Source organism: Apostichopus japonicus, chromosome 16 (assembly GCF_037975245.1).
Source record: "Apostichopus japonicus isolate 1M-3 chromosome 16, ASM3797524v1, whole genome shotgun sequence".
In the NCBI taxonomy this organism is placed as follows: domain Eukaryota; kingdom Metazoa; phylum Echinodermata; class Holothuroidea; order Aspidochirotida; family Stichopodidae; genus Apostichopus; species Apostichopus japonicus.
In genome coordinates, this window is record NC_092576.1 from 4,034,243 (window position 1) to 4,048,330 (window position 14,088).

Consider the following 14,088-nt stretch of genomic DNA (forward strand, 5'->3'; position numbering starts at 1 on the left):
GTTGCTTAACATGATAAGGTCTTTTTTTTTATTTTGATAGTGTTAATATTCTGAATCTAGATGTACGTCAGTTTAAATAATGAGACTTTATACATATTCAGTGTATTCAACTAGCCTTGTTAATACCCTATTATGAACCGCCTAGTGTATCTTTCTTTTTCACAAAGCTATTTTCACGTGTCTATTTGCTGTACCGCCCCCGCGAGAACGCCCGCGGCAAAGCTTTCGATGGATGCTAGGGTCTTGCAAATTTCTCCCAATCTATCTTATGTTTTCCTCTGATTTTGGAACATTGCTTTGGAAAAGCGAAGAAGCCAATCAGGTTTTTCAATTGGGTCCACTTCCCCCACAATGTTAATTCCAGCCTTGCTTCATGCAGTGAACATTCCTAAAAAGACATCAGAACCAGTCCAACGCTGCCAATATATAAATGTCGTTTGAAGACGTATTTTTTGAAAAGTTATTTTACGTAATATTACCTTTGTTTAATCTCTTGTTTGTTATAACCTCTCATTGTACTTTTATAAGCTCCTATTGTTTTCTGTTGTTGATATAACTTCTATTGTATTTTTAATAACATCTTATTGTTTTTTTAAAAAAAATTGTGTTGGTATTTAGGATTATTTTTTTTAGGTTTTGGTTTGTTTTCACTGTATATATTTTCTTTTTATCGTTTCTGTTTTTTTTGTAAAGCGCTTTGATACTTTTGTGATTTAGCGCTATATAAATAACGTATTTATTATCATTCACTTGGCGTTAGATCGTTTTGTACATTGCGAGACGGTCGCTTATTGATGTGGAAGAAACATGATCTCACATGACACGAAATTTGGTAATAATAACATGTGGTTTACATAAGTTCACGTCCCTGTTTGGATGAATGTCCAAGACGTTTGTATTGGACAGATCCTTGGGCATATCAAATACAGTAGGCAAACACATTCTTGTTAGGCAAAAACGGACTCTGAGGCATGTCCAGTTTGCACGCGAGTAAAAGAGTATTACAAACGACTTGGCCAAGACTAGTCATCTACACGTTATCATCTATCCCGTCGATTTGATACGATAATATCAATATTTGAATAACAGAAGCAATTAATCAAGCCTTAATAACCAAATAATACAAAAGCATAATGGCATTTAAATCCCAATACACTTTTTATTTTAAATTTTTTGTTTCAACTATCAGCTTCCTTCGTGAGTAGACTGATGGATTATTTATCACATTGCTCTCTTGGTGTTATCGGCGGAATACTAGTTGGCAGTGGCTTCGTCGCAATGGTTTACTTGTACAAGTATGGCAAAATCTATTGTGTAATCTCATATCAGGTAAACATGACTTTAAGTTTTGAAGTATGCACAAACTCTTTCCCAATGGAGTCGTTGTTGATTCGGTTGTATTATCAAATTACGAGACCGAAGAAGAAATGGACCTTCAGTAATGAGTTGAGCTTACCTCGAAGTCCAAGAATCCTTGATTGCCATTGGGATTTGTAGACCATAACTTGCTGGTATGATAACATAATCACAGGTATACACAATATAATGCAATGTACTTTCAATAATACGTTCAGTCGATTTGAAACTTAACCGAAATATAAACGAAACACACACACAAACAAAACCCTCCGTTTTATCATTTGTTCATTTCTGTCTAACGTTTTCCTACGGGAGTACATTTCGACAAATGTGACTCTAGATGTGTCTCAAGACTAAAACGACTGATTAAATGAACATAAAGCCGGAAGTAACGTAGGCTGTCATACCTGTTTTGTTGAAGACACCACACTCATACAATATTCTCTGTTCGCCTTTAATCATAATTCTTTCATAATCCGATTACAAGTTGCTGAAACTACATCATGAAATTTGCCAGTTGACCGTTTTTAATTGCATTATCATTTTCTCTTGCTGTGATTTTCTTTTTTGTATTTCTACTAGGAATTGGTTGTGGTTTTATAGATTTACCAACTATGGTTTCAATTGATGATTGTTGTAAGAATACCAGCGAATTCGCCTTGCTTATATCGATCACTTCCATGGTGTCCAACATAGTTATGGCAGTGGTACCTCCCATAGTGGAACATTGGCGTGAGCAATATGGTTTGGTGTCCGCAATGATCTTGTTTGGATTCTTTTCTTGGAACAATATACCATGCTGCCTCCTGATGTCATCTAATTCACATAAAGTCGAATCAGAAAAAAAAAACTAATACGAGTAGATTCTGAATATATATCAAAGACCAAGACAGACAGATATTTTCTACTTGTTAACCCGACATTGATAAAATTGTACATTACAAGAATGATTAGCACAGTGCTAATCTCATCATGGGCGATGTTTTTGGTGCCGTATGTTGCACACAAAGGCTTTGAACAGTCATTAGTGGTCTATTTATCGACCATTGGAGAAGCTGGTATTTGTGCAGGCAGATTGGCTGCTGTTTTCTTATTCTATACTTTGGAAAACTGGACTCTTTACCATATATGATTACACCAGCTCTGTGTCTTCCGGTAATGTTTACGTTGTACATTATATTTGAAGATATCATTTTGATCAGTATAGTTACTTTTATCTCCGCTTTTAATATGGGAATCGTGTCTGCTTGGGTTTATGGCTTTCTGAAGAAAGCTTGTTGTAAAATCCACTTTAAGGAAGCTGCGGCGTGGGCATCAACGACTTCTGGGGTAGCTGCAACAATGGCTGGATTTATAACAGGTATATCCGTATGATAACTATATTACAAGAAATCCGGAAAATATGATTTTGAGTTTTATTAGGTAGAACTTGGAGAGTAATTAATGTTAAACATATATTATTTTCTACTTTTGGACGTTATTAGAAAAGGAAAGAAAAAACATCACGCAGATTGAAAGAAATGGCAAGGAGCAATTGACAATGATGCATGTATATAAGGCTTGCGTTTTATAATATTTGGAAAATGGATAATTTGTGAAGATGTTTTTTCTCCTTCTTCTTTCTGTTAATATTGATGATCAGTTTAATGCTTGAAGACATTTATATCAGTTTGACAGCTGACATGAAGCCACGATATAGTCAAGTTGACGTTATATATCAATAATTTTAATACATTGTTTGTAGAAACGCAATTAATTATAACCAAATTTCTTCAAATATATCTGGTTTACAACATATATATATTCCTTATTCTCCTTCTGCAGGACGCATTCATGACATACGGGAAGATTACATGGATATTTTTACCTCATTGGCAATTTTATCGTGTGTTCCCGTGGCAACAATCATTCTAACCATTCGATTTATCAGTGCAAATTCCGATTGCTAGCAGTCTTATCTATGATTAACGTTATGTTACATCTGAAGTGCCTGGTACTCAAACTATTGGAATGTAAAAATTGTTAAACTTATTGAGGCCCTAATTTCTTATTCTTTTTTTTTTTGCTTCAGAAAGTAACAAAGTTATAAAGAGAATGACTTGTCCAATGCAAAGTGCTGAAATTTGTACCAACTGACGAAATTCTACTTGTTAAATACTTGTCACAATCGAAAAGCTTTACAATCTTGTCAACATAGGTCATAACATTAGATACTCGATAGTCTGATAGCATTACAAAACTGTACTTTACTATAGTATCCGAGTGTTTCTCTAGTAGTAAGAATTCTATTCTAATAATACATTTTTCAAGATTCTAAGCAAACAATTCATGAATCACGGAACTTTTACCAATATAACGTTAAATGTAACCAATCTCACTCTTATATTTAAATAATATTTTGTTTCCTTAAGTGTATTAAGAGTGTAGAAGGAAACGAAAGCACTAAAAGGGAAGATACTATTCAAAATATGTTGAAGGTATACCAATAGTAAAATTAACAAATCAGTTAGTGCTTACAACTTTCTGAAAGTAGTTTTGCTTTCTTACAACTTGATTACGTACACCATATAGTGCATAACATTCTTAAAACCCTCCATGAACATTTTAAAAGTCATTTGCAACAAAATACGACTTTGGAATCTATATGCTATATAACTAATACTTACAAACTAAATTATAAATTAACTAGATTACGATATATTGAAATATAACTTTTTTTACTGAAAGCATGTAAAAATGACAGACTAATTAAAATGAAAAACTTGATATTAAAGTAAAGTTCAATGAAATTTATGTTAACTTAGCTAAATTTCTTTGTGTTCCAGTTTGTGGAAAACTAAAGGTAGAACTACATAGTAAACCTGTACCAAGTTATTGCAGGAACAGTGGCCGACAGTGTTGACGAAACACCTCAATACATTGTTATGATATTGAGGGTGGCACGTGCACATTTTAATTTAAATAGATGTAATATTGTAAAGATCATCATCGTCATCGTCATCGTCATCGTCATCGTCATCGTCGTCGTCGTCATCGTCGTCGTCGTCATCGTCGTCGTCGTCATCATCGTCGTCATCGTCGTTTTCGTCGTCTTCAGCAGCAGCAGCATCAGCAGTAGCAGCAGCAGCAGCAGAAGCAGCAGCAGCATCGTCGTCGTCGTCGTCGTCGTCGTCATCGTCATCGTCATTGTCATCGACATCGTCGTCGTCGTCGTCATCATCATCACAATCTCTATTGCCGCCATCTTGGTGATTGTCCTTGTCATCGCATTTGAAATCAACCCCGCAATCGTCACCAACCTCGTCCGTGTCCTCGTCCTCGTCATTTTCATGTCATCTTCATCGTCATCGTCATCGTCATCGACATCGTCATCGTCGTCGTCGTCATCATCATCACAATCTCTATTGCCGCCATCTTGGTGATTGTCCTTGTCATCGCATTTGAAATCAAACCCGCAATCGTCACCAACCTCGTCCGTGTCCTCGTCCTCGTCATTTTCATGTCATCTTCATCGTCATTGTCATCGTCATCGACATCGTCGTCGTCGTCATCATCATCACAATCTCTATTGCCGCCATCTTGGTGATTGTCCTTGTCATCGCATTTGAAATCAACCCCGCAATCGTCACCAACCTCGTCCTCGTCCTCGTCATTTTCATGTCATCTTCATCGTCATAGTCATCGTCATCGACATTTTCTTGGCCATTGCCGTGGATTAATATACATACCTGTGATGAAAGAAAATTGCAAAAGCTGCAAATAATAGACAAATGCAGAAGCAGACGATGGACAGGCAAACATATGAAGCTGGAGGTTTCTCGTTTTTCCTGTTCAAGGATATTGCTTTTAATCCGTTAGATTCCTATAATTAGAAAAAAAGGAGAAGAAACACTTATATTGAACAATAATTTGAAAAAGAACTCAAAAGGAGCAAAAATATCAGGGACAGTGACAGAGAACTTTAATTTAATAATTTTCCCTTTATATTTGATTTATATTGTTTCCAAATGACATTGTGAATGCTATAATGAAACAAATACGAAAAAGTTATTGTAACGTTCGCGTTCCATTCCCGGGGTTTTATTAAAACAAAGTAGACATATTGAACTTTCAAAACTATCCATCATTAGGTCTACATTAAATTTCCAGTACAATGTATTTTTACACAATATCAATACACTTGAGTTTATTTTATACAACACTATAATGTTAACATATTGTTAAAGAGGTTGGAAATGGCTGACACAGGCTCACTTTATTTACTTAGACCTACTGATTATTTCAAAAGTGGCCGTCTTTTAAAAACAAAACACTAAAAAAGTTGATCAGTTCTCAACAACTTCCCGTGAATACGAACGAGGAAGTAACTTTACCCGCAACCGCAGAGTTGTTTGTCACAGATATGTTTGTTTCATTTGGGGGGGGGGGGGTGGGGTGGAAATATCGCTTCCTCATCGGTATGATATTCAACCTCATTTAAAGTATATATTATCTTTACTTTTATTACAAATAAGTGGCGTAAACATGTTTTGAAAGCAATTCCCATGACAACAGTCTGTAATCAAGAGTCTAAATCCCGATATAACGCAATGTTTGGCTTGCTATTCCGTACTGCAAAGACAAAGACAAACATATATTGTGACAACGCTATAGTCATCCAATTACATCTATGAGAATTGATGTTATTGGAAGAATAGAAAAAAAAATAGTCCTTCTGGAATTAAAGATTACGACAGAAGTTAAAGTTCTAATAGAGAGGGAGCGAGTTCCAATGAAGAAGACCACATTTGCAGAGAGGAAGATCGCCTTAGGATCGCATTCGAGTATTTGAAATGACTAAAAGATTTTTATTTGAACTACGGAGACATGTAGATGGTTGATGGGGATGCAAGAGCCCCTTTGTATAAGAAGGAGAACCAGTAGTAAGGGCATGGAAAATAATAAGAAGTGCCTGAAAAATGACTTTCTGCTCTATGGACAAAACGTGAAGTCAGGAAAAATTGTGCTTAAATATGTTAGTGTCCTATTATACGTCTAACAGCTGTATTCCTAATAGGCTGAAGCTTCAGTAATATGGTTGTGGTAACCGACAAAGCAAGGAATTAAATTAGTCAATGTTACTCTCAATCAATGCAAGAACGTGCTGTTCTACAGACTTATTCTTCAGATAAACACGGATTTTACCTGTTACGCAGGTGAAAATATGCAGACTTGTTATTTAGAGTTGTCAAAGTGCTCCAAGGATAGCGTGGGTTAAACAGACAACTATGATGTATCAGAGCCAATTTGAATTACTTACACTTATACATTTATTTGCAATCAAAACGGTCAAACGGCAAATTGGGCAAAATAACGTCAAGCAAACATGTAAGTCCACCATATATTTGAGAATAGCCAGCATGTACTTGAAGAATACAAAACATTGGAATTTTATAGTTATTTAAAAAAGGAAAGCATTTGGCGGAACCTAACTTGAATTAAGCTACATAGCATTTTTGTTGAATTGTTGTTGGCGTCCAAATGAATTTCTTAATAAGAGATTACTCCAAATTCTTGCCTACCGCCCTCAAATTTCACTTCTGTGCAAATTATGTTAGTGCACTTCGTTCTGTAACTAACCGTTGCAGAACATTGTTCAATAAATTAGGTTAGGGCGCTTTGATTTTGCTTGAAAGAAGAAAAAGTTGCAGATACGATTTCTCACCTTTTCAACATATGACGGTGACAGTAGCAATTACAATAATTTAAACTTAAGGAATAAACTCTTGAAACATGAGTTCCTTTATAAGTAACAGATAATTTACAATCAAATATTCCAATTCCACGTGTTTTTCTATTACAATGTTTTTTTTTATTTTCTGTAATAAAGAGTTTTACAATACCAAATTAAATAAATAAATTTAAAAAATAAAATAAAACGTCTAAATACGAATTAATGATGGCTCAGCGTTTAATATAAAGGTAATCAATTTTAACCTCTAAATGTGAAGAAAAATGCTTGGGAAGACAGTGGCATTATATGACATTGTAACAAAATGACAGCTGCGAAAAATCTCCCAAACGGCACAAGAGTTTTTTTAGACTGGTGGATGTGGGGTGTAGGGGGGGTAGGGATGTTGGGGTATTCTTTACCTCTGGGGCATATAAAACAATAAGACAAACATATATATATATATTTATATATATAGACATATATATATATATATAGACATATATATATATAGACATATATATATACATACATATGTAGTATCATATATATATATATATATATATATATATATATATATATATATATCTAGTCACGTGGCACAAACATTGCATAGTTGATACTACAGTTAGTCAGGTTGCTCAAACATTGGACAGTTGATACTACAGTTAGTCAGGTTGCAGAAACATTGAGCAGTTTATACTGCAGTTAGTCAGGTTGCACAAACATTGTGCAGTTGATACTACAGTAAGTCAAGTGGCAGAAACATTGGCCAGATGATACAGATAGTCGGGTGGTACAAACATAGGACAGATGATACTACAGTTAGTCAGGTGGCAAAAACTATAGTGGTATTCAGTTAACCAGTTTCTCTTTCAGTTTCCAGGTGATATATACATATAAGAGATGACAAAAAGACGACCCAACGCTCTCAGTCAGGTGATATCTATCTATAACAGATGACGTAAAGACGACCCAACACTCTCAGTCGGGTGATATCTATATATAACAGATGACGTAAAGATGACCAAACACTCTCAATCAGATGATATCTACATATAACAGATGACGTAAAGACGACCAAACACTCTCAGTCAGGTGATATCTATATATAACAGATGACGTAAAGACGACCAAACACTCTCAGTCAGGTGATATCTATATATAACAGATGACAAAAAGACGACCAAACACTCTCAGTCAGGTGATATCTATATATAACAGATGAGGTAAAGACGACCAAACACTCTCAGTTAGGTGATATCGATATATATAACAGATGACGTAAAGACGACCAAACGCTCTCAGTCAGGTTATATCTACATATAATAGATGAGTCTAGTTCAGCGTACAGTTGCTCATGACAAACGTAGCATTGCTTTTCCGTCTTGATTCAAAATCTCTGCGATGGCAGAATATACACCCTGTAAGCAAACGATGGGAGGGAAAACACAAAGACCAAAAGGCAATATTCACGTAATTCGGTTATCGACATAATGTTTTCTCCCTTAAGCTATGATTCATCAAACCCAATGAATCTATAATATGTTACAAAATGAACCCTGGGTTATACCAGCTACCAGAAAAAAAAATCACCAGGTGCTTTTGTAATATCAGTCTAGGTGGGTTTGAGTGCGATGCTTGAGTAATATTGTCTATCAGTCTAGACGGGTTTGGGTGTGATTCTTGTGTCATATTGCTTGTCAGACTATGTAGGTTGGGGTTCGATTCTTGTGTAATATTGCTTGTCAGACTATTTAGGTCTGGGTGCGATGCTTGTGTGATATTGTCTGTCAGTTTAGGTGGGTTTGAGTGCAATGCTTGTGCATTATTGTCTATCAGTTTAGGTAGGTTTGGGTGCAATGCTTGTGTAATATTGTCGATCAGTTTAGGTAGGTTTGGGTGCGATGCTTGTGTATTATTGTCTGTCAGTTTAGGTAGGTTTGGGTGCAATGCTTGCGTAATATTGTCTGTCAGTTTAGGTAGGTTTGGGTGCGATGCTTGTGTAATATTGTCTATCAGTCTAGGTGGGTTTGGGTGCGATGCTTGTTTAATATTGTATGTTAGTTTAGGTAGGTTTGGGTGCGATGCTGTGTAATATTGTTTGTCAGACTAGGTAGGTTTGGGTGCGATGCTTGTGTAATATTGTCTATCAGTTTAGGTGGGTTTGGGTGCGATGCTTGTGTAATATTGTCTGTCAGTTTAGGTAGGTTTGGGTGCGATGCTTGTGTAATATTGTCTGTCAGTTTAGGTAGGTTTGGGTGCGATGATTGTGTAATATTATCTATTAGTCTAGATGGGTTTGGGTGCGATGCTTGTGTAATATTGTCTGTCAGTTTAGGTAGGTTTGGGTGCGATGATTGTGTAATATTATCTATCAGTCTAGATGGGTTTGGGTGCGATGCTTGTGTAATATTGTCTGTCAGTTTAGGTAGGTTTGGGTGCGATGCTTGTGTAATATTGTCTGTCAGTTTAGGTAGGTTTGGGTGCGATGCTGTGTAATATTGTTTGTCAGACTAGGTAGGTTTGGGTGCGATGATTGTGTAATATTGTCTGTCAGTTTAGGTAGGTTTGGGTGCGATGCTTGTGTAATGTTGTCTATCAGTTTAGGTATGTTTGGGTGCGATGCTTGTGTAATATTGTCTGTCAGTTTAGGTGGGTTTGGGTGCGATGCTTGTGTAATATTGTCCGTCAGTTTATGTAGGTTTGGGTGCGATGCTTGTGTAATATTGTCTATCAGTTTAGGTAGGTTTGGGTGCGATGATTGTGTAATATTGTCTATCAGTCTAGATGGGTTTGGGTGCGATGCTTGTGTAATATTGTCTATCAGTTTAGGTAGGTTTGGGTGCGATGCTTGTGTAATATTGTCTGTCAGTTTAGGTAGGTTTGGGTGCGATGCTTGTGTAATATTGTCGATCAGTTTAGGTAGGTTTGGGTGCGATGCTTGTGTATTATTGTCTGTCAGTTTATGTTGGTTTGGGTGCAATGCTTGCGTAATATTGTCTATCAGTTTAGGTAGGTTTGGGTGCAGTGATTGTGTAATATTGTCTGTCAGTCTACGTGTGTTTTGGTGCAATGCTTGTGCATTATTGTCTGTCAGTTTAGGTAGGTTTGGGTGCGATGCTTGTGTAATATTGTCTATCAGTCTAGGTGGGTTTGGGTGCGATGCTTGTGTAATATTGTCTGTCAGTTTAGGTAGGTTTGGGTGCGATGCTTGTGTAATATTGTCTGTCAGTCTAGGTAGGTTTGGGTGCGATGCTTGTGTAATATTGTCTGTCAGTCTAGATGGGTTTGGGTGCGATGCTTGTGTGATATTGTCTATCAGTCTAGATGGGTTTGGGTGCGATGCTTGTGTAATATTGTCTGTCAGTTTAGGTAGGTTTGGGTGCGATGCTGTGTAATATTGTTTGTCAGACTAGGTAGGTTTGGGTGCGATGCTTGTGTAATATTGTCAATCGGTTTAGGTAGGTTTGGGTGCGATGCTTGTGTAATATTGTCTGTCAGGTTAGGTAGGTTTGGGTGCGATGCTGTGTAATATTGTTTGTCAGACTAGGTAGGTTTGGGTGCGATGCTGTGTAATATTGTCTATCAGTTTAGGTAGGCTTGGGTGCGATGCTTGTGTAATATTGTCTATCAGTCTAGATGGGTTTGGGTGCGATGCTTGTGTAATATTGTCTGTCAGTTTAGGTAGGTTTGGGTGCGATGCTTGTGTAATATTGTATGTCAGTTTAGTTAGGTTTGGGTGCGATGCTTGTGTAATAATATCTGTCAGTTTAGGTAGGTTTGGGTGCGATGCTTGTGTAATATTGTCTGTCAGTTTAGGTAGGTTTGGGTGCGATGCTTGTGTAATATTGTCTGTCAGTTTAGGTAGGTTTGGGTGCGATGCTTGTGTAATATTGTCTGTCAGTTTAGGTAGGTTTGGGTGCAATGATTGTGTAATATTGTCTATCAGTCTAGATGGGTTTGGGTGCGATGCTTGTGTAATATTGTCTATCAGTCTAGATGGGTTTTGGTGCGATGCTTGTGTAATATTGTCTGTCAGTTTAGGTGGGTTTGGGTGCTATGTTCGGGCATGTTCCATACACCAGCATGTACATTCCATACACGATCATATAACATATACACACATATACACCATATATAAACACCAGCGTATACATTCCATGCACCAGCATATTACATATACACACATGTACACCATAAATAGCTGTAGCGAGGAAAACTGCAAACCCAACACAAACTGATTATTTGTGCTTATTAAAACGTATAAAGTGGAACCCTGTTTCACCACTATAATTTCCCTGTTTGCAAAGAACACAGTAGCACAAGGTAAATTACACTGCTTGAATCTCAAAAGAGGGAATGGGGCCATGTACCATATTCGATACTGGGAATTTTAACCATAGTGCCAGGATTAATATCGTGGCATATTTGGCACCAATGTTTTCCGCAACAGATATTGCCTGCCAAGGTGGGAACTGGGTTGGGAAGTCTGGAGACAGAGAGAGGAACTATAAGGCAAGGAGGGTGACAACAATCTAGCATGATTGGGGGTGAGGAGGGGGGGGGGAGGTGGGCTACCTTCAACGATTCTAACTGCCTTTGAATGAAGCAAAATCTTGCTTCATTGTGCTCATACAGGATTTGAAGAGTGTGTTGTCATTAGTCACAAACGGAATGTGAGTTTGGATTTTTGCACTTACACTTTTTCGACACTAGAAATAAATAACTAATGAAGGGGATAGCTGATGTTCCAAAAATATTCAGCTGAAGTTCATGATCAGGTGGGTCGGAGGAAATATGTTTCAGTGTAAGGCATTGGCTGTAAACAATTGAATTCTTAAGATTTCGTTGGTGAAAATTATTAACATGTAAATAAATATGAGTATCAGTCGGCTTACAATAGACTGATGTGGTAAGCAAATCACTATCCAACTCGACCATGATGTTTAGTGTTTTGAAACTTCTACAGAAACTTTAATGCTGGCATGAAATGAATTAACATACATGTACAAAGAAAGTCTTGAGCGATTTATTCACCATGTGGCCAGACGAAAATTATGTGATCAATATATCTGTAATAATCTTGCGGCTTAAGTGAAGAAGATGATAGAAATTCTTAATCCAATCTGTGAATAAAATGTTTGCGTTAGATGCTATTTTAGTGCCCATTGAAAAATGTTGACAATCGAGAACTTCCTCATCATAGATTTATTCTGGGCACATTTTTGTTTGAACTAAAGTACTGTTTCTTCTGAAATCTCTGACAAGTCTTTCTAAGTTGGTGATGTTTGTGAAGATATCAATGAGTTCTCGGTCAGCATCAAGAATGAACTAAATCAGACATACGGTAGAAGACATATTGATATTTTAAGAATGTTATGGTATAAGGCCCTGCCCACTCGTTAATATTCATGAGATGGGAACCACAAACAATATGGCACATTTAAACAGCATGGGGCATCTACTTACCAAGCATTACATTGACTTAACTTGTGGTTGTTGAGATATTGTGTTTACAATCTAGCCGTCACATCCACAGATACCACACATGCATCATCATGCATTGATATGTTTCTCATCGAAACCAAAAATTATGGCACACACACACATGCACACAAATACATGACATGAATGCATAGGTTACTTGCAATTGTTTGCTCATCAAAGGCAAGGGTAGAGTAGATAGTCAAATAGAGTATTTACATACATAACCGTGTTAGAGAGGAGAAGCATAGTGTATATAAGTAACTCCTACAGGTGTAATTAAGCACATAGTCCTGTTTTATAAGCTCCGAATGTAATTAACAGAGAATGTAGAAACACTTGCTGACTTACTCTCCCTCTCAAGTGTACAAATTCCTTGTTACAACACCACTGGTGATATGTGCATATCATTACTTGCCTACAATAACCCGCAATATGATTTCATTCATTATTCTGCACACATTGTTGCTTGTACTACAGGATTTTTCCATCTAAAATCTCTGACAAGGTTTGCACATTCTTCATTCCCTTGTTCTGTAAGGGCATTTTCCAATTTTGTGATGTTTGTGGGAGATATCAGTGAATTTTTGGTCAGTTTCTCTAACAAAAGAGTTCCTGGTGTTTCATGCTTCTTGATATCAGTAATTACTTCCTCAGGAAGTTGGAAAATATTTGCCAGCAGGGTAGATTGGTCTACATCAAGATGTTCTGGTAAGTTCCGCTTTAGCTGATCAAAAGATATGATGATGGCTGTAAGGTTGAGAGAAATGGAAATTGTAAATATTGTAAATATATTACTCTACATAGAGTGAATTAAACCGGACCCTGTTTTATGCAAACAATATCCAGAAATGTCAGACAACAGTGATGTGTTTCTTACACACAGGGGCAAAATAAAACAAGCTCAGAGTTTTCAATGAGACTAAAAATAAAATCTGTTTTAATCCCCAGAATGCATATTTAAAGCCGGTGGCTGAATACCATTAATTTTTTTGCACGACAATGAGTCTTTAATAAAGCATCAATTCTCAGTCTAAGTGTGTTGCTTTGGTATCAAAACTGATGTTCAACACCAAAGCACACACTCCTTTCATATGAGATGTGTACATGTAATCTAAGTTTCATACATCAACATTGTACACACTGACTCAAATTCCTTACATATGAGATGTGTGCACCTAATCCTACTTTTCATAGAGGAGTCCAGGCTGCAGTTGTCATGTCAACTGGTGGACTATAACTATCAGCTATTTTCAATACTTGATATTAAAGAACCCTTTCAAGTTTACAAATCTGGTAGTGATTAGAATATGGTAATGAAACATCTTCAGCGGCATTAAAATGTTAAAGTAATTAAGTACTCACATTCAGGTAGAATGAGCTGGAATGGAGATGTGATTTGGTCATTGTGACCTAAATTTTCAATCTGTGAAGAGGAAACAGAGAAGAAAGTTTTATGATACTCTATCAATTAAGAGTGCATCTTGAAAGACGGTTTAATATGAAGACAGCTTGTCCTTAGATTTTTTTTA

The 14,088-nt window shown here is 36.6% G+C and overlaps 2 protein-coding genes across 2 annotated transcripts in view; both read right to left on the minus strand.

The window, feature by feature from the left end:
* LOC139982008 (uncharacterized) overlaps positions 1–14,088 on the minus strand; it is a 100,729-nt gene that overhangs the window by 1,491 nt on the left and 85,150 nt on the right. The window lies entirely within an intron of this gene.
* LOC139983256 (uncharacterized) overlaps positions 12,086–14,088 on the minus strand; it is a 32,482-nt gene continuing 30,479 nt past the window's right edge. The window contains exons 20-21 of the mRNA XM_071996681.1: positions 13,922–13,982; positions 12,086–13,306 (exon numbers count right to left, since the gene is read on the minus strand). Of these exons, the coding sequence (XP_071852782.1) occupies positions 13,005–13,306; positions 13,922–13,982 (363 nt within the window). The 3' untranslated portion in view covers positions 12,086–13,004. The remainder of the gene's footprint in view (positions 13,307–13,921; positions 13,983–14,088) is intronic.